The sequence below is a fragment of the Paroedura picta genome, chromosome 6, assembly GCF_049243985.1.
Source record: "Paroedura picta isolate Pp20150507F chromosome 6, Ppicta_v3.0, whole genome shotgun sequence".
In the NCBI taxonomy this organism is placed as follows: domain Eukaryota; kingdom Metazoa; phylum Chordata; class Lepidosauria; order Squamata; family Gekkonidae; genus Paroedura; species Paroedura picta.
The window spans coordinates 32,601,867-32,623,460 of NC_135374.1; the positions used below are offsets into that span (position 1 = coordinate 32,601,867).

Here is a 21,594-nt window from a genome sequence, read left to right on the forward strand (position 1 = left end):
GCCTACCGCTCTATGCCCCCCGCAGGGCCTTACGCTCTGCGGGTGAGAACCTGTTGGTCGTCCCCGGCCCGAAGGAAGCGCACCTAGCCTCAACCAGGGCCAGGGCTTTTTCAGTCCTGGCCCCTACCTGGTGGAATGAGCTCCCGGGTGATCTGTGGGCCCTGCGGGATTTGTCAGCTTTCCGCAGGGCCTGTAAAACGGAGCTCTTCCACCAGGTCTATGGTTGAGGCTGGAGTCAGCAAATCAGGGACATCACTCCCCCCCTAGGAGTTGGAGTGTACGCTACTCCCCTATTCTTTCCTCTTCACCTCTTAATAACTGGGGGAGGGATGGGATTTTTAGCCGCCATGTTAGTAGAGTGATGTTTTAATGGGAATTTTAATGGGATTAGTTGTTGTGACCCGCCTCAAGCCTATCGGGAGAGGCGGGAAATAAATCTAATAATAATAATAATAATAATAATATGTATTTATTGTAAACTTTTGTATCACACTATGAAGTGCTTGAGGCAGTTTATAAGATTAGAAGAAAAAGAGTTGGTTCTTATATGCTGTTTTTCTCTACCCAAAGGAGTCTCAAAGCAGTTTACATTCACCTTCCCTTTCCTCTCCCCACAGCAGACACCCTGTGAGGTGGGTGAGGATGAGAGAGCCCTGATATCACAGCTTGGTCAGAACAGCTTTATCAATGTTGTGGTGAGCCCAAAGTCACCCAGCTGGCTGCATGTGGGGGAACATGGAATCAAACCCAGCTCGCCAGATTAGAAGTCCGCACTCCTAACCACTACACCAAGCTTAAATGTGTGAAATGTAATACACACCTAAGTGGAAAAACTCCGCAGACAGCAACCCCCTCCTCCCAGGACCTGGAAAGGCTGCAGGCTGCTGTTAGGGAGCTCACCGGCAGGGGTAGCTCTCATGCAGCAGGGATCTGCAGCCTCCTTGCCTTGGAGGGAAATGGAAGGAGGAGTGGGTGTTCAGGGGTGGGGGGAGGAAGGTGATTGGCTGGCTGCTGGACAGACAGGCAAGCTGTTGGAGGAGGAGGCACTCGGGTGGGACAGCCACCCTGAATAGGTGTAAACCGCTGAGTGGCACTTAAACCATGAGACACGCTCCTCCTCCAAGGCCTTACTAGAAATATATTATGTGGAACAGATCATATTCTATTAGGAAACATGTACTGAAATTTTTAGATCTCTCTTTGAAACTATGGCTTACATTTGTTTTCAATGCCAGTCTTGATTTAAAAAATGTTAAATGGCTAATTATTTGCTTACAAAATCCTTTGATTTCCCCCCCCCCTCTTTTATAGGAGATGGTTGTAGAACTCTGCTCAGGACCTTGCATAGCTTTAGAGATTAGACAAATGGATCCCTCAAAAGTATTCAGAGATTTCTGTGGACCCTCTGATCCTGTAAGTCACTTCCAAGATAAGTTCTTATCCTTATTAACATTTGAGATACAATAAAATACATACCAGCAGAGTTATGTTTGGCCAATGCAGACCCAGTGTTTATTATTGTACTACATCCCTGTTATGAAGTCAAATAATAAATTTCCTCCTTAACTTTTATAGTCTGCTTCTGGAAGTACATGAAGTCCAAAACTTGTTGGAAACATACCCAATGACTATACTGATGATGGCTTGGTGCAAGTGTGAAATAACAGGTTGAAATCTCAGTAGCTCTGATGTGTTCTTTTCCTGCTGTTTTATCAATACCATTCTCCTTAGTAAAGAAAGGAACAGTAGCAGGTGAAGGAAAGGAGGGTAATCTTTACTTCTGAGAATTTTCATATAGGAAAAGATAGTCCTTTAGAAACCCTTTATAAATCATAACCAACACTTTGATTGGGCCTGGAAAAAAATGGCTGCCAGTGTAGATCTCTGAAAACTGGTGAGTTATAGTCCCTGTGACTGTCTGTTGACAGTACTGCCAGTCCTTCTTGAGCCAGCAGAAATGTCTGAACATTCTTGAAGGCCTCGCCATACAGAACATATTACCCTAGTCTATTCTTTGAGTAATCAATGCATTGATGACTGTGACCAATTTATGCCTTTCAAGGACAGGCCATAGCCAAACACTAAAATCAAAGATGTTAAAATATGCTAATTGGACCTCCTTCCATTCTTCCTCCTCTATGCCTGCTAGCAATGGATTTAATATAAACACTTTAAGGCTCCCTGGATGAACTACCAAATGCTTTGGCATTGGCCCACGTGGCAGCCATCTTGTGTTTGTGTCCAGTCTCCATTCTAAACATTCCAAAAGCACTCACAGTCTCAATAGGATTGGGGAGACCAGTCTTAGATGCTCTTGAATTCCTAGACCTTGCCAAGCATAGTAACTCTGTTTCAAAAAGTAAAGGTAAAGGTATCCCCTGTGCAAGCACCAAGTCATGTCTGACTCTTGGGGTGACGCCCTCTAGCGTTTTCATGGCAGACTCAATACGGGGTGGTTTGCCAGTGCCTTCCCCAGTCATTACTGTTTACCCCCCAGCAAGCTGGGTACTCATTTTACCAACCTCGGAAGGATGGAAGGCTGAGTCAACCTTCAAAAAGTGGTGACACTATTTATTCAGTGTATTTGCAAAAGCTATTACGTGACAGAACATGGGGTTCTAGAGTAGGTACTGTATGCAATATTCAAGTAGTAGTGATGCCTCTTCCTGCTTCTCCTTTTACCCTAACCCAGTCTCATGTTGCTCGTGACCAGAGCTAGCTGCTTGAAGTCAGGCAGTACTTGAGGTGTTGTGATGGCTAATAACCTGGGTGATTTTGAGAGTTGATAAAAGGTCTTTGGTTGATGGAATTCAGCTTCCAGTAATCATTTGGGTCCTGAATAAGTGTGCTGTGAGCTGTGTTTTTTGAGGGCATTTCCTCTTGAGCAGTTCATCCACACACCAAGACCTTATTATAGCCTGTGAGAAATGTTTTTATTTAAATGAAGTATGTTATTTTCTGAGTAGTATGAATTCATGGTAGTCAGTTGTCCTTTGAATAAAGACATTGACTTGGCACTAGTAAATAATACCTTCTTCATCTTATACTTATTTTCCTGAGAAGCAGTTCCAACTGAACATCTCTTTAATGCATCCTAAATCAGAAGCTCAGATTTGAACATGGGCTTCATTCTGTTTACCGTGTCCTGGTAAATGGGTGTTAATAGAATTTCTGGAATGGAATTGATCAAATCAGTATGGTCTTGTTCAGTAAAATGTTTTCATTTATATCCTCTCGGTTAGCTTTCTTTGCAGCTCTTCTGTCCAAAATAATTAAAGTGCTAGAGCAGTTCTGAGATATCACTAAAGTTGTTTTTATCGATCCAGCAGTGGGAAGATTTTGACTTTGGTTTCAGCTTCTGCATTCTAGTTTTAAAAGCAAATTATGTGAGAAATGCTATTTCAAATGGTGTTAGTTTTGATGTGCATACAATTGCTTGAAGACGTAAATTATATGCATATGGCGTGCATACAATTTACATACTCAAGCAATTTTATGCATACTAAAACTACCATTTGGAATAGCTTATATTCCTATACAACTTGGTTTTAATTATTTACATTTACAAATCAAGTGTTTATCATATATCTGAGTTTAACATTATAAAGCTTCTGACTGATAGAAGCAATGCAGTTGATATAATTGTACACAGCCTAAAATTGTGGTACACAGTCCTAATAATTTGCAGGTATCCCAGAAGAGTAAATATTCTTACCTTATGATATTTTTACTTCAAGCTGTTTGACTATCCTATTTTTTTCAAAAAGTCACTTGTGAATTCAGTGTTAGATGCTATTTGTAAAGACCTACATTAGAAAAACATTCAAATGGCTTGCTAATATAACTACCATGGCACCAAGCACAATGTTTTGCGTAGCAAACTACACATCCTTATGTTACCAAACCCCTTTTCCGTTAGATGTTCCATGTCACTGGAATGCTATTTACGTAAGCTGATGTAATCTATTGTGTCCTGATTGGGGTGCCAACTCAATATTTTGTTAACTTTGAAAGAAGCGTGAACAACTGTTCTTGACTTTTCCTGTTAAAACACATTGCTGTTCATTCTGAGCTGCTGTTCCTCTGAAAAGATTTTTGGGATGTTAGTTATGTTTCAGTATGTCATTATTTCCTTCTCTTTTTTCATGTTCCTGTCACTGATATGGTGACTTGATGGTTCTTATCTCATTTCTCATTCCCTGAGCCAGCAGAGGCAGCAGGGTATGCAATATGTCTTCTATAGCAGTGGTCCCCAACCTTTTTATCTCTGGGGACTACTCAACGCCGGGGACCACTCACCGGGAACCACTCAACGCCTTTTACTGAGGCCCGGAGGGGGGGTAGTTTACTCCTCTACTCTCAACCACTGCCCTAACGCTCTCTGATCGCTATGGTACTGTTTAAACATCCCTTCAAAATAAGATACAGACACGTCACAACAATGAACATAAGGAACATTTTATTTTCATGGAAATTTTAATTCATGACAATGACAAATCAATGGGAACCCTGAGCTTGTTTCTCTGCAATGAGATAGTCCCATGTGGGAGTGATGGGAGACAATCACACCCGAAGTGTGTTGTAAAGGGCCGGGGGGGGGGGATGAAGTAAAGGGCCGGGGGGGGGGGAGAAGGCGTCCTTCGGGGCCCACCTCCAATTAGTCGAAGGACCCCAAAGGTTGGGGATCGCTATTCTGTAGCATGTACATAAGTAGCTTTATTCAAATATCTGGGAAATCCAAGCTATTTGGAATGGAGAGAGGGTGAGATAGTCAGTCAGTCAGTCCATATAACCAGCTATAAATGAAGAGTCCCAGGCTACTATTTGTTGGACAGCTGTAATTGAATACTATTAATGTTAACCAGATGTAAGAATGATGGAAAGTCTCCGATGATGATTGCTGTTTTACTTTTCAAAATATATAAATAATAGTGAGTAAAATGGGAATAATGTATAGGAAGCATCCTTATAACTGTCAAATTATAATAAGCAAAAGGTTCCTTGTACTCATTTTTTTAATCCTTTGTTATTTAGCAGATTTCTGTAAGTAATCTGTATCAGCTACCACCTTATAGTTTGGTAGTTTATAGATATAGCCTTGCCCTTTATTAGATTGGTTCCCTCAATGACATCGGTCCACTTTCTACAGTTATGAAATTATAAACACTTCACAAATACTATGGTAGTACTGTGCAGCTGGATTTATTACTTAAAGCAGTACTATGACTCTACCATAACTGTTGCCAGTTCCCCCCTGGCCTCCCACGGGGGGTGGGGTTTAGCATTCCCTTATCCAGGTTTGGAATTCCTGGGGATTGGGGGATGGAGCCTGGGGATGACAAGAACCTGAGTGAGGCACAGCAGCCTCCAAAGCATCCATTTCTCCAGGGGAACTGTTCTCTTTAGTCTGGAGACAAGCTTTAATTCTGAGAGTTCCCCGGGCCCCACCCGGAGTCTGGAATCCCTACTCTACCAGTGTCAAACTTAGCAGACTTACATCCTTCTAAGATCATTTATTTTAATGGGTTTTGTACAGTACGTAATTCTGTTTAGAACAGAATTCAACAATAGGTTTTTAAGAGTTTGTGTACCATTGTGGCTAAGAGATAAAGCTGTGAAAAAGAAAATTATCTGTTTATTTTATACCTTCATTTATTTCGTTCATATCCCATCTCTGACATGAATTTACAAAATATTCATTAAAAAGTTTGTACCCTATTTTTCTGTTAAACAGGCCCAAAGCCGATTACAAGGAAAAAGAAAATGGAATTAAAATAAACATAACAACAAACAAAACATTAAATTACATCTTGTGCTTGTTCTGGATTCAGTGGCTGGCTCATTTAAGGGTGCAGACTGCAAGTCTAGGCTAAGAGCCATTTCTCTTGTGTGTCTGGGTGCTGTTAAGCTTTATACCTGTAGCAAAAAGGAAATGCTCAGCAAAGATGTTCCTTGCACAGTTTCGGTCTCTGATCATTAAAAAACCCGTACAATTATTGTAGGCTGATTCTTGTATCTCAGCCTCAGTTCTCCCCTCCCCTTCGCCATCTGCAGTGCTGGGATAATAGTATTGACTTTATGTACAAAGTTGTTATAAAACTTACTGAAGTAATATGAAACATAACATTTTAAAGCTCTGTGTAAAAGCTTACGCTTTCTTATTGCTACATTTTTAGGAACAACACATTAAAAATAGTCACAGAAATTCAAATATGTTTTGTATTCTGTTAAATTTATTGTAGAATTCTATACCTGTGTATCAGTGAGTTAACCTGCGGAACCATCTAACTCCTTATGCCCTGCGTAGGTTACTGCACTCTGCAGTAGCTAATAGACTAGAGATCCCTGGGCCACGCAAAGTCTGCCTGGCCTTGACCAGGCAGCCCTGGCCCCAGCCTGGTGGAATGAGCTCCCAAAATAGCTAAGGAGGAGCTGACTAAGTTATGCAAGGCCTGTAAGACGGAGCTCTTCTGCCAAGCCTTTGGTTGAGGCTGGGCAGAGTGAAAGAACGATCTAGCCCCTCCTTCAGAATTATGTCTTCATCTTCCTGGGTTTACGGTACAGGGGGGCAGAGAATTGGGTGAGCTGAGGGCCTGTGTGTGGGGGGGAGGGGATTTTTATTGTTATATTGGTTTTATATGTATGTTATAATCTGTTGTAATCCACCACGAGCCAGCTGTACTGGGAGCTATGGAATAGAAATGTAATACATAAATAAACTTTGTAGATGGGTACTAGTCTATAGAAGACCCGGGGGCACCTTAAAAGGCTAACAAAATTTATTCCATCAGATATTCTGACTGTTACAAAGAAATATATTAATAAAGGGAGGGTAGATCAGTCTTGTGTCCCATGTTGTATAGCATTTCATATAATTACATGGTATTGACCAACGCATGACACAGCACTATGTCAAACAAAGAGAAGGGGGGAAAAGATGTTTATTCAGTGATACACACCATTATCAGCTAGAGTAGAAAACAGATCAATAAGAGGTTGCAATTAGTATGTCACACTGTGTGCAGATGTCTAGTAGAAATGACATGATTGAATCGTTTAAATGTTATTTACGGTCATCTGATTCTTGTGGAATATAGACAGCTCTTGTACTAAAGTGCCTCAACTGCTGCCTTGACTGGCATTCATCCTGTGTTCATGGCTGTCTTGCTGACTACTTTGTCTTCTTTCTTAGTTGTCGTGCAAGAGCCTAACTAGAGAGTACAGACTAAACAACTTCCTGCAGCTGTACTGTCGCAACTGGTTTCTGGTGTCAACTCATGAGTAAAAGCACATCGAGACCCCATTCAGTTCAAGGCTGCTGTGCAGGAGAAGGAGCCAGTACAATTAAGTGGCTAAAGTGTTGGCCTGGCATGGTCCAGATGCAAATCTCCACTCACCATGTGAAGCTCACTGTTAAACAGAGTTTCTGCCTGAAATGTTGAACATTTACTATAGAGATATGTGTAACCTCACTCCCTCACATATTGTGCTTGAATCTGTGTCCTCTGGTGACCATTTTGTGGTTGGGTCCACCTCTTGTGACAGTCATTTTGTAATTGCCTCATCACCTGTGTCAGAATTCTGAAGGTGACTACAGTCTCAAAAAGGTTGGCCGTAGGAACTTTTGAGCTCATTTGAAATCTTTGGTCCTGCATGAACAGAAATGCTCAGGGCTGAAGGAATACAGCAGCGCAGAGCAGTATCTACAACCAAAAAAAGAATGTAGTATAAACCAAAACAAATAACTTCAGAAGCACACTTTACATATGGTGTGATATCTAGCATTGGTTGTTGATAAAGGTTTTTTTTCCAGCTCATATTGAGAATTCAATTCTTTGTGTAAGGAACATGGTACTTATGACAGCAATTACTGGTTGCATGAACCTTGCAAAATAACATTTTTTGTAAAAAAGGAGTAGCATTGTGCAGAAGATAAGGCCAATGCTGACATTATTGATTTGATAAAATTGGAAAAGATGCTAAAATATCAGGCATGAAAGATTTGTTTTACCTCTGAAATGTGTCATGTTAGTTTTCGAAATGTACGAACTATTACGAATTCCAGACTTCCTTTCTCAGGAAATTGATATAACTTGCTACCATGTGGGAAGCTGGATTGTCTCCACACAGTGAACAGAATTTGACTTGTGGGAAAATCATCTGAATATTCTCCCAGTGGAATTACCGCTTCAAATGTAAACTCTAGTTTTTCAAGCTTATTGTAGTAATGGAGAGAGGAGAGGTGCATGGAAGTCTGTTTCAGGCAAGCATTAGCCCCCATGAAAATGATGTGCCCAAGTTACTCATTACTGAACCTTATTTCTCACTGCATCAGGCAGAGATCAGCCCTTGGCTCTACTCATCTTCTTTACAAGTACCATTGTTTTTCAGCACTCAGGTCAAAACACTGGCTATCTGTGGCTTAGACAGGTTACTACCAATAACAAATTAGGGATTTGACCCTCCATGGTAAAAGAGTATCTCTGTGGTTAGAAAATGTTAAAGGTCCACATACTCAGCTGGGTTTTGGATTTTATAGAATTTTAGCTATTGGGATATTGGATTATCCCGTATATTCTTTATGGAACAGGTACTTGTTTATGTATTTCTGCTGAAGCTATATTGTAAGGTATCTTTAAACGGGCAAATGTATAAACTGTATCCTGTGCCTGCAGAAGTACTTCTGTTTAAAACCCTTTTGTGATGGCTGACAGTTGCCAGAGCAGCTGCAAAACTCTTTGGTTCCTGCTTCATTGTCTTATGAACCATTAATTAACCAGAGCCTGTTTTTAAAAAGGGAACAAAAAACCCAAAACCATATGTGAAATGTGGGTGATTAAATGAATGTTTGGGAGATGAATAATTTAGTTTGCTCACTGGTCTGTTCAGCATGCTTTTTCTTCCTACTGCAAGGCAACCTGAGCAGAATTTTGATCAGTTTTATTTCCTTGCGCTATTACAAACAACACTGACTAATTCAACATGGTATTTTTAATGGAAAAGATAAACAGTATTAGAATTTTTTTTTACTGCTTTGTTTAAATGAACACAGAATTGAACAAGCATGGGAAAGAAAGTGGGAAGTGACTAGCAATTCTGGGCTGAATAAGAATCCCTCACTGTGTGGAGTCACACACACACTTCCACTTTCCTATCCCAGCCGTTAACCCAGCCTTTCTCAACTTTTTTATCATTGAGAAATCCCAGAAGTAGCAGAATATGGTTGGGAATCATAGCACTGGACACGCTCACCTGGGGGCCCTCCGCACCCTCTCCCAGCCCCCCATTGGCCATTGGAGGGGTTTGACATGACTATATATGAATCATAGAATCATAGAGTTGGAAGGGACCTCATGGGTCATCTAGTCCAACCCCTTGCACTACTTAGGACACTCACAACCCTATCGCTCATATGGTCATATCACTTAAAAAATAACGAAACCCTGGTTGAGAAAGCCTGAGTTAACCTGATTCCCACAGAGGAATAGGTTTGCCCCTGTAGGTGCAAATAGGTGAGACACTGGAGGTTCATTTGGTGTCCAATTAAGTTTCTCTGAAGAGCAGCCAGGGCCCCCAACTCAGATTGGAGATTGATAGGAAAATCTTTTTTCTACTATGGCATGACTGGAAGAAAATTTTCACAGGGGAAGAAGTTAAAGCTTTCTACTTTGCCTAGCACTACATTCTCAATTCAGATGTCTCCCCACTAAAGTTAGAGATGTTTAAGGAAAAGTTTTAGTCATAAATCTCGAACAGTACTGGTGTAGGTGTCAATAGTTTGGTTAAAACACAAACAACATCATCAGCATAGCTTTTTAATTTAAATTCTTCTTCAGTTTTTAAACCAGTGAGTTATTCTTTGTTCGTATCTTAACTGCTAGCATTCCCAGTACCAAATTAAACAACAATGGTTACAGAGGGCATCATTGATGAATCCCCTAAGGATCAGACTTGACCCCAGATGCTCCAAAGAGCTTTTCTGGGTAGTTAACGGGTAGGTTAGAGCACCTCACCCCCTCTGCCAATCACAGTCGTGAATTGGCCCCTGCCTGGATCTGGAGCTCACTGAAAGTGAACTTATTAAGATGCCATCTTGGTCCGCCCCCTCAAACTTATATACTTTTGAGATGAGATGGGGCTGTAGCTTAAAGACAGGGCCTCTGCTTTGCATGCAGAAAGTCTCAGATTCAGTCTCCAGTATTTCTAGCAATAAATACAACTAAGATTGGAATAACATATTTGGACCCATTATGCACAAGCCGAAATACCCCACTAGCGGCGGCAGGACATTGGAGGAAATTCCCAATTATGCATGCCCCCGCCAGCAGCGTGGGCATGGCCCAGCCCAGGACCACAGAAGGCCCGCATTATGCGAACTTCTGCAGTCCACGGGATACCGCAGGCATGGACAGGGGCTGGGGTGGGCCAGCGCCATGCATAATTGACAGCACCGGACCTTTCGGCCCTCCCAGCCCTGACCTACAGTGTTCCTGTAGGGACACTGCATGCCCCTGTGAGCTCGGCAGAGCCATGGAGCCAGCAGGGGTGTCCCCTTGCCCCTGTCGTAGAGTGTGGTGGGGGCCCAGCTCCTCCCCATTTTCTCCCCTGGCTGCTGCTGCTGCTACTGCCTGGCAGCATCCCGAGCTTCCTGGTCCCGGCGCACAGCATGTGCACACACGCTTGCCAGGGCATCCACATATGCTGGGGGAGCCCCACTCCCATGTGTACATGGGGAATGGCGAGGCATTCTGCCCCGCTGCAATGGCATGGCGGCCGCCTGGCATAGCAGCCACCGTGCATAATGGGTCTTGGTGACACATCAAACAGCAGCAAATTGAAAATTAGTAATTTAAGACTTTAATGTTTCAATAGCTGCGTGAATTATAGATCTAGTTTACCACCTATGTTCCTTTATGGCTTATAATTGGCTACTTTTCTGTGTTTTTTGTATTGTGATGGGTAACAATTAGTACAGTTTACACACACACGCTGAGGATTTTCAGTGAATGCTGCATTACCACAGCAATGTGTGGGCTGAATCATTTCTGTGGCTACTTCCTTTGCACAATGACAATCTTTGGAGGTCCAGAATGACATCTGCAGGAATAATTGCTCTTTTAGGAGAAGGAGAAAGAACCTATGAGATTGGAACTACCACCATGTGGTTCTGGATTTCCAAATGTTACTGTGGTAGTATCAGAAAAACATACAGGGAAGCAATCCCCATGCAGATTTGTGTGATGTATGAAGTTTCTTTGAATATGAGATCTGTTCAGAATCCTGGGGTGGATCCTCCCCTTTGTCATTCTGCTCCAAACTTTGGAGTGCACATAATACTTTGCTTAGTAGACTGGTAGGATAGTAATAGCCTGCACCTAAGTAGTTACAATGCTTTGTACTTTTCTATGGACTACAGACAATGGCTTCAGATGCACCCAAGTTCTAGTTATGATATATGCATACTTGTTTTATATAGCTTAGGCTCTCCTTAATGTGACACTGAAGGAAGTGCATTCCTTCTTAGCAGCATGCAAAATACATAATATATATTTTTTTTATACTGGAAACAGGCAATTGTGTGCTCCAAATACATTCTAAAAAGGCTTCTGTTTACAAAAAACTGTCTATATTTCTGCCTCAGACTTTCATAACAATCTCATCAGTACATGTAGCCTGAAATGGGTTGTGACTGTGTTGAAATGGTTAATTTGATTCTGGATTACAGTTCTAAAAACAAAGTGTTTTTCTTTAATGACTGAATATTTGACTTCTCTGTTGTTGTTTTGAACATCTGAGTGATTATAAAAATCGAGTAGGTGAACTAGTTTAGTACAAGGAGCAATGGTTTTTTTTTTTCCTTTTAGAATTGCTAAGTAACAGTATTCAAACAGAATGCTTGGAACAATTCATAACTGAGATACTAGGGGTGAGTTTGAGGAAATTAGCCGGTCTTAGTAGTACTTGTATGTTTCAACCATGGAGCAATTGTTAGCTCCGTGAGCCTGGTTCAGGATTGAAAAAATAATCAGGTGGGAAGGCATAATGTCACCCTCTGGTTGTGCCATGGTTCCAGTACAAATTTGACCCCTGCATATGCCTGGTATTTATAAGGAAATAATATTGGGAGTTCCATTGCTGTCTGGTTTGGCCCAGGGTTTCCTAACATCATTTAACAACATTCCTTCAGGTATATTTAGTTGTTCTTTACTTGCTGTACCCATAAGTAAAAGCCTTGGAAGAAAAGCAATTGTTGATACAATGCAGGATATAATATTAACACACCCCACCCCTAGTGCTTTGCCCTCTTTCCCCTCCCCTCCATTGCTGTTTCTAAGAAGAAATAGAATCATAAGAGTTCTGTGTTGTATCTTCTTTGGTTTGTCTATCTCAGTCCTTAGATTGGATATCGAGTCGGAGGATACAGCCAAAACACATACCCAATAGACAAGCACTCTTTCATTTTGCCAACCTGTTGAAGTCACTCATCATTACATCAAATTACAACTCAATTACTGGTTGTTGTTTTTCTTTCCTAATGGCTGGGGCATGCATCTCTGTGAAAAATGTTTGCAGACTTGCCATTGCAATTTTGCCTGCTGTGGTCAGAGGCAAGCAATTTCATTAGTGATTCGAGCTTCATATGCTGCTTTAGAGGCTTAGATTAGTGGACTGCTTATAAAAAGATAAAATTCATAAAAAGTGGCTGCTGCGTAGCTACATATTTTTATGCGGTTCTATGAACTTTTCTAAAGGCAGTGAGAAATAGTGTGACTAGCTTGTGTAATAGTGATTTCACTTGTCCAGGTGTTGAAGATAGTTAAAAAAAAAAAACAGAGGTGGTTGTAAATGGCTTGAGAGAAGCATTGCATTCCTCTTTTGTTTCCATGTTATCTGCTGTCAAAGAGAAGAACAACGTTTGAGTCCAATGACACCCTTAAAACCAACAAAGTTTTATTCAAATTTAGCTGTAAAGCCTACTTTCAGAATTCAGGGAAATAAACATTTCCATTGATTTTCATACCAAATGATAATCTCTCACTCTTGGGGAAAAAATAAAAGTATCAGGGTTAGTACTTTCGGAAATGAGTGTCAAATATTTACAAATGGCACTCTGTCATTTGTAAGGAACACATGCAAAAAAGAAAATGTGTCAGTCTACAAAGTTTTATATGATTAGTTTCCCAAAACGAAGCACTAAAGGATTAATTATTTCACCACTCAACCATGTTGACATTACCAGTTCCTAAATATTGAGGCTTCTTTCTGAACTAAAAAGGTGCAAGTGGAGCATTTTGGAACTGATCACCTGATGAAATGGAGCTATGCACGTCTCTTTTTGCAAACCTTGTTACATTTTATCCCTAACCTTGCTGACTGTTGGATGCTTTCTGTCCTTTACTAATGTGTCAGTACTTGTTAATGAGGGACATCTGAGACAATTGAATGTAGCCGCAAGGGATTGCAGCAGATATGGGCACTGGCAGGCTTCATTGCAGCACCACTAAATAGAGTGAAAACTAACTGACCTGGATTTTAGGGGGCACAGCAGGAGTTCTAAACCGCTCTGTGGGCTACTCCTAGTACTAATGACATGGGGATTTCACTACCATTTGGGATCCCAGCTGAAGGAAACTAATTCCAAATTTCCACATAGCATCATTGCCTTGTGTTTTTCCTGTGCTTGCTCTGATTACCTTTCATGTAGAATTTGCTGCCAGTTCTCAGCTGAAACATGTTTTGCTTCCATATACAGGGTGTGATATGCCATCTACTTCATGGCCATTTCTGTACTGTTTCCCTACTGTTCTTCTACAGCTGCCATTTCCTCTCCCACACCACAGAGGGACTTGTTAAATTTTATACATTAGCAGTAGTTAAATCCCTATAGACATTTATTTATTTATTTATTTATTTATTTATTTATTTATTTATTTATTTATTTATTTATTTATTATATTCATATACCACCGTCTCCGAAGACTGAGGGTGGTTCACATAAAACTGAAGCAATACAGATAACTTAGCATAACAATAATGAAGTTATAACAACAAGCAACATAGAACAGTAGAAAAATATAGAAATATTAAATTAACGCACACTTATAGCCCAGTGGGTTGGGTGGAATTGTAGTGGGTGCCATAGGAGGGAGGCTCAGGGGGAGGGCCTGCGGGAAATGGTGGTTTAAGTCAACCTCAACCAAATGCCTGGTGGAAGAGCTTCCTTTTGCAGGCTCTGTGGAACTGTTCGAATTCCTCTGAATTCTCAGCTTTTATTTTTTAAAGAAGGAGCTGTCTAGCCTTTTTTGGTACTGATACACTTTTTCCTTCTGTCTCTACAGCATTAGGTGCTAGAGATTTACCTCTATGTATGTACTAAAATCAAAGAAGAATTTAGCACTTTGTATTTGAGTCAATTCTATGTATACTTTAGCCCCCCCACAGACACACACATCTTGCATGTAAATGAATGCTGTTCATATTTCTGCTTCTACCAAAGTTGTTGATTGCATCTAATTTTTATGATGAACAGGAAATAGCCCGTCACCTACGCCCTGACACACTCCGTGCTATCTATGGCAAAAACAAAATTCAGAATGCAGTCCACTGTACAGATCTTCCAGAAGATGGTCTTTTGGAGGTAAGTCTGTTTGATGCATCTTTAGGTATTACTGTTGTTGTTGTTGTTTAAATAGTTTCTGGAAAACTATGTGGTCCTGCCCTTGACCCTGACCCAGAAATTACAGCTGGTGCAGAATGCGGCTGCTAGGGTCCTCACAGGAACATCTTGGAGGGCCCATATCCAGCTTGTGCTGAGGCAGCTGCATTGGTTGCCAGTTGTGGCCTGGATTAGGTTCAAGGTCTTGACCTTCAAGGCACTTCATGGTCTGGGATCTGCATACCTGAGCGACTGTCTTCTGCCCTATGCCCCTCGCAGGACCTTGCACTCTGCAGGTACCAACTTGCTGATCATTCCTGGCCCCAGGGATGCTCACCTAGCCTCGACCAGGGCCAGGTCCTTTTTGGTCCTGGCCCCTACCTGGTAGAATGAGCTCCTGGAGGAGCTGCAGGCTTATTGCTTTTCATCGGGCCTGCAAAATGGAGCTCTTCCGCCAGGTTTATGGTCGGGGCTACTGCTAGAGCATGTGGTATGGGTCCCCCTTGGTACTGGTACCTGAACATCTGGTACCTAACATCTTGCTTCCCCCATGCTGCCCTCACAAGGGTCTTCCTGTTTTAAGGAGGGCCATGGGATTTTTGCGACCTGTTAAGATTTTTGTGTACTGTGATTGGGTTTTAATGGGAGTTTTATTGAATTTTATTCTATGGATTTTCTGTTATGTGACCAGCTGTGAGCTGATTTTTGAAAGCAGTGGGCTATAAAGCCAGTGAGTGAGTGAGTGAGTGAGTGAGTGAGTGAGTGAATATTAGCAAAATAAGAGTGTAAGTCTTGGATTCTAACTTAATTATCCCATAACTCATGCAAGAAAAGTTTCCAGCCTCTGTCTACCCCCCGCCCCCCCCGCTTCAGAATTGTCAAATCCGCCCCACCGCCCCCTCCCCCCCAGTTAGAAATGCATTCTTTAAGTGGAAACTAATGTGACATTCTTGTTAGAAGTGATACCTTGTGCATTTGACTGATAGTGTCTGCTGTAAATTATAAAACAACAGATGATTGAAGTTAAATGGAAAAGAATTCTGAATACCGGCAATTACTAAAAGTATTCTTTGGCAATTTTGTAAAAATTTCAAGGTCTTGTTCCCAAACTGTTTTACAACTTCAAAGTACATTAGTTCTTGGTAATACCAATTTGAAGGAATACTTTTGGGCCACTTTGTCTGTCCCCCCCACCCCTTAGCATTTGCTGTTCATGTAGTTAAGCAAATGAATGTGCAAGATGATCTAATATGTTACCACAAATTATTTTACTGTGGGTTGAGTGACTGCATGCCAGATTGCAAACATCCTGAGCCTTTGCTCTGGGTTCCTTTTAATAATGTAGGCATGATGAGTCGTTGCCTTTCTGTGATTCATTCCCCCACAGATGTAGCTTTAATGCTGGCTGAGCTCTTTATGTATCAGTTACTTCTCATATGACAATTAGACCTTCCTCAGTCCTAGCAACGGATGTCTTATCAGTGTTACATGAATAATGTAATGAAATACAGAATGCTATCTTCAGATTCTCTGGTGTAGACAAAAAATTATTTGCAGTCTTACTGCTAGAATACCTACTCAGTGCTCTCCATCTTTGTGACCATTAGGCAATATAGTGAAATGCATTGGCAAGTATAGTATTAATATGGATGTTTTTCTATCTAAGTAATTTTTGGGTTGGATCTAAAGGTGTCCGTTTGGTTCAGGGAGAACTGAACCAAAGGCTCTTGCACAAACTGAAATATGACTTTAGATTCAATCCTTTATTATGAATATTGATTTACTATTGTTGCCCAACCAAATTTAACTTGCTGTTTGTCTCATGGTCACTCTAATGCAGGGGTAGTCAACCTGTGGTCCTCCAAATGTTCACGGACTACAATTTCCATGAGCCCCTGCCAGCAAATGCTGGCAGGGGCTCATGGGAATTGTAGTCCATGAGCATCTGGAGGACCACAGGTTGACTACCCCTGCTCTAATGCACTGGTCTGAAAGTAGCACACCAAAAACTCCCACTTCTCTTGGGGAAGTTAGTTCTGGGAGGCATGCAGAGTTGCTTCTACTTTATAATCCTGCTAGAAACTCCAGTCCACTTCCTTGATTTCCCTTTCCTCCTGCAGTGTTCAGATGCTGATAGTTATCACCATCACAGTTAATAGATCTTTAAGGAGGTTCTGTTAACAGACATACAGAAAAAGCCAGAGAACTTCAGTATTATGGACGCTTTCACATGTGCTAAATAATGCAGTTTCAATCCACTTCAGCAACTGTTTGCAAGTGGTTTTTGCCATTCCACACTGTAAAATCCAGTCACAAAATGCATTGAAAGTATATTGAAAGTGTATTATATAACATGTGAAAATGCCCTATGTGTGGATCAAACCTAGTATGAATTAGCAAAAGGTAGGCCCAAGTGCATAATGAAAACTCCTGACCTCTAATTTATAATTAGGAATGCCATTAATTTTACAGTGAATGAGTTTAGTAGGTGAACACAGTGAGTTTGACAGCTGCCATCAGTGATAGATCAGACCTCAGATCTCATATCTATTGGTCTTGAGCAGCTGTCAAACAGCTTTGTGGATGTACAGTAGTTGTAGTGGTTCAGTTACATTTCATGTCCTATAGTCTTGCAAGCTGCTTTGCATCTGTGCAGTAGATGAAAATGGTTTTTCTCCAGATCTTTGAAAATTCAAACCATTTCCAAATGATTAGCAGTCTAACATGTGATTCTGCTACTCTGTTTTTAAAATTAAGCCCTATTTTGAAACAAAGGAAGAAGGTGCCATTTTTTTTTTAAGGAGTTCATTGTCAATCACTCATTCTAGTGACCCTGAACTTTTGGCTTGCTTCTGAAAATGATTTTACTAAGCACAATGTAGTTAATAAATAACTTTTGTATGACTCATTTGAGCTAGTAAAGAGAAGAAGGAATTTAAAATGTCACTGGTCACAGAATGAATAAGCCCATTTTCATTCATAAAATTAGAAGTACAGGTTTCTGTTGCTAAATAAAGGAGTGAAAAAGATTGTGCCTATTGGGAAGTTCTTTTCATAATGCTGAATCACAGGCTGTAGCTATATATGTTATCACATATATGTCATGGATATCATTTATGTGATAACAGAAATTGTGTTACTTCTGGCCTTTATATTTTCAAAAGGGAATAACTTTTTTGGGAGGTGGGTTCTTTCAGTAGTCAGATAAAATTTCAATTGCAATATCTCCTATGTTCTTGTTGAAGACTTCTGAGGCAAGTCGGCTGGGATTTTTTCCTATCATGCCTTGATTTTTTCCTATCATGCCTCTATCCTTTTTATTTTTTTGTAGTAGGTATTTAGCTTGGTAAATAGTTCTGTGAAACTCAAAAACGTACACTTTATTTTGTTAGCTTTGGGTTGGTCCTGATATAAACATTGCTGTTTGAACATTGATGTTTCAAGGCATAAAATTGAATTGTGAACTCAGTATATTGTCTTAGCTAACAGGAAACAAATCTGTAAGTTTTCATATGTGAAACCTACAATTAACTATATGTTTTAATTCCTTATCTTCATGGTGCTTGTCAAGATGTAAAAAAAGTAGTAATTGTCAGGCACAATATTTGGTTTATTTAAAGTTGGTAAGCTTCATTGTTTCATTCAGAAGTTTCTTTTTAAAAAGCCTAATAATTTAAAACATCAGTACATTCAAAAATTGATGGATTATTTATGGCAGCTTTGGTAAAACTGTAATTTTGTGGGTTTTGCTATGACATATATTTGTGCAAAATTAAAATGAGTCTGGGCAGGACAGTCCCTGCTTTTGCATACTGTCTTCTACCATGGAAGGAAACATATTGTGTTATGTCAGCTGTACCACTGGTTTAACAGCATTGTTTAGTGTAGTGCAGAGCCAGTTTGGGTGCAGCCAGATTGGCAGCCTATAATCTGGAGAACTAAGTTGATTCGCCACACCTCCTCATGCAGCCAGCTGGATGACCCTGGACCAGTCACAGTTCTCTCAGTTCTCTTCCCCACCTACCACACCTTTGTGGGGAGAGGAAAGGTAGACGTTTGTAAGCCGCTTTGTGACTCCTTCGGGTAGGAAAAAGTGGGGTACCAAAAACTCCTCTTTCCTCTCTTTACATCAAGAGGACACTGAGTCACCTGTGGTTTTCTTGATATGCCTTTACATTGTGACTTTGGCATTCCATGTGGGTCTCCCATCCAAATATTAGCCAGGGCTGATCCTGCTTAGTGTCTGAGATCTTAGGAGATAGAGCTATACTGATCGGGGCTCTGTAAAATCTACTTAGATTTCAGTTCAGCTAACCTTTAAAGACGTTAAAAGACGCATGCTCCTGGGGAGGAAAGCTATGGCAAATTTAGGCAGCATCCTAAAAAGCAGAGACATCACCCTGCCAACAAAAGTGCGTTTAGTCAAGGCTATGGTCTTCCCAGTTGCAATGTATGGCTGTGAAAGTTGGACTATAAGGAAGGCCGAGCGTCAAAGAATTGAGGCTTTTGAACTCTGGTGCTGGAGAAGACTCTTGCGAGTCCCTTGGACTGCAAGGCAAACAAACCGGTCAGTCCTAGAGGAGATCAGCCCTGACTGCGCCTTAGAAGGCCAGATCCTGAAGATGAAACTCAAATACTTTGGCCACCTCATGAGAAGAAAGGACTCCCTGGAGAAGAGCCTAATGCTGGGAGCGATCGAGGGCAAAAGAAGAAGGGGACGACAGAGAATGAGGTGGCTGGATGGAGTCACTGAAGCACTCGGTGCCAACTTAAATGGACTCCGGGGAATGGTAGAGGACAGGAAGGCCTGGAGGATCATTGTCCATGGGGTCGCGATGGGTCGGACATGACTTCGCACCTAACAACAACAACAACAACAACAAACCTTTAAAGAGTCAGCAGGATTTAATAATCTGGCACAGTCACATAGGCTGAGTGATACCCATTTGGTGTGTGTCGTGCAGAGAGTTTTCCCCTCCCACTTGCTTCAGTAGCTGCTCCATGACAGATGTTTGTTTTTTTGGCAGTATATTTTAACCAGGAGAATGTTTTCCACTATACCAACAGCCATCAGTGGTTGCTGCACTGGGAACGTATATAGAATCTGCCATCCTGGAGTCAACTAGAGCTTAAAACCTGTTTCTCTATCAGTACAGCTGTTGTAGCACAAGGATCAATTGTTGTGGTAAAGCAGTGTATATCATTCATGGTTGTAGTGATAGGAAGGAAGTTGTGCATGTTCTTGAATATTTGTCCTCTGGGTCAAAAGCGGTGCAGTAATTTGTATAATGTCAAGAGTTAGGCAGAGTTTCCACTGTCCTTGATCCATTACTACTGGGTGAAAGTGGATTACCCTGGAAGTGGTAATTTAGCACAATGGCACTCAAACCCCTTGGTCAGCTGTCTGCCTGAAATCATCTTTGCTTAATGGGGAGGAGAATTTTACTATACATTTTCACTCGAGCAGAAATCTGGAGAAGCAGGAAAGGGCTAATATTCACATCACAAGCATACATATAACAGGCTTAGCCAGTAGATGGATTGTGGTAAAAATAAACTCTTGGTAAATAGTTATCCACAATTACTGGTTAACGCGCTTGGAAGAAATTTCCCACGTATATATTGTCTCTCAAGAAGAATGGGGGTAGGAAGGCAAAATCATAATTGTATGAATAAAAATAAATGGCTCCTGTTGCCTGTGTAAGACTTTGGCACTAAACACTTTTAGAAGAGTTAAAGTATGGGAAGGGAAAGGTCACACAGTAGTTGGTGTCCCTGTGCTGGTGACCTTCAGTCTGTAGCAGTTGCGACTTTGGCAGCATTAATGGATTGTGCTGGGGATGGCTTGTTCAAAATGTGCCTAGAAGATTGCTTATTACTAAAGCTTATACTGATCAAGTTGCAACTTTAAAAATGATTGGCATCCTCAGAAAAGGATATCTGGAGTTGGGTTCTTCTTTATAACTGGGCATGTCTTTTCAGTATTCATCTGGAATCAGGTAAGTAAGCCCAGTTCAGTCAGTGAACTCTGTGAGACTTCCTTCCATGCAAGCACACATAGTGTCAGTAGCAAGACATTTCAGTACCCCAGAAAAATATTACCCTGGGTTCAAGGAAGACATACATATCTTGTTTTCATCTCTTACTCCACCCCACCCCCACTAGCCTATTTCTATGATTTTTGCAAGTATCCATAGTCTGTTTTACATTTCCAGGCATAGCATGTACTCTGTGTGTACACCATTTGGCAATAACACCTTGTAGATGTGGGAGGTTTTTATGTGTTTTTGATGCGCATACAATAAAATAAGTGCACTGCACATTACAGGATTCACTGCATGTACACACTGTATCTTTAATATAAACTTGCTAGAATGGTCATCTGTAAAGCTGTCCACGATTTCCCTTGAACCTTATGGTATCTTTTGCTTTATGCAGAAACATTTATGTTATGCAGAAACAATTACTCTCTTATTTATTACAGAACTCTCCCACCACCCTAGGCTGCATCCCATTTTCCTGTTGAATTCTCCACCCTTATTTGATCCTGTCCACATTCAAGCCGCAAATACTCCTGAAGAGGAAATGCTATTTCCTGTTTTATCTGGTGTTGCACTGTAAGAAGGATCAAAACACAACATGTGCTTTGTCATTCTGTTGGTTTTCAAAATGAACAAACATAGGGCAGTTTTATATGACTTACTGTGCCATCATAAGCAGAGTTAAATCCTTCTAGGTCCAGTGAAGTGAGTGGATTTAGAAAGGTGTAACTCTGTCTAGGATTGCCACATCAGACACACTAATCTGACTCCGTGCATTTCCTTTCTCCTTGCAAGCTGCTGTAGAAGCAGCAATGAGCACAATGCAGCCTCTCGGCACTGCTGTCCTCACCCTGCTCCCTGCTGGTGCCACCACTTCCCCTTGTTGAATCAGTGCAG

General features: G+C 41.1%; 1 protein-coding gene across 4 annotated transcripts in view; it reads left to right on the top strand.

Moving 5' to 3' along the window:
- The window catches only part of NME7 (NME/NM23 family member 7), an 84,932-nt gene that overhangs the window by 46,761 nt on the left and 16,577 nt on the right, over nucleotides 1-21,594 (top strand). For all 4 annotated transcript variants that reach the window (XM_077342024.1, XM_077342026.1, XM_077342025.1 and 1 more), the window contains exons 10-11: nucleotides 1,312-1,413; nucleotides 14,531-14,638. In XM_077342024.1, the coding sequence (XP_077198139.1) occupies nucleotides 1,312-1,413; nucleotides 14,531-14,638 (210 nt within the window). The remainder of the gene's footprint in view (nucleotides 1-1,311; nucleotides 1,414-14,530; nucleotides 14,639-21,594) is intronic.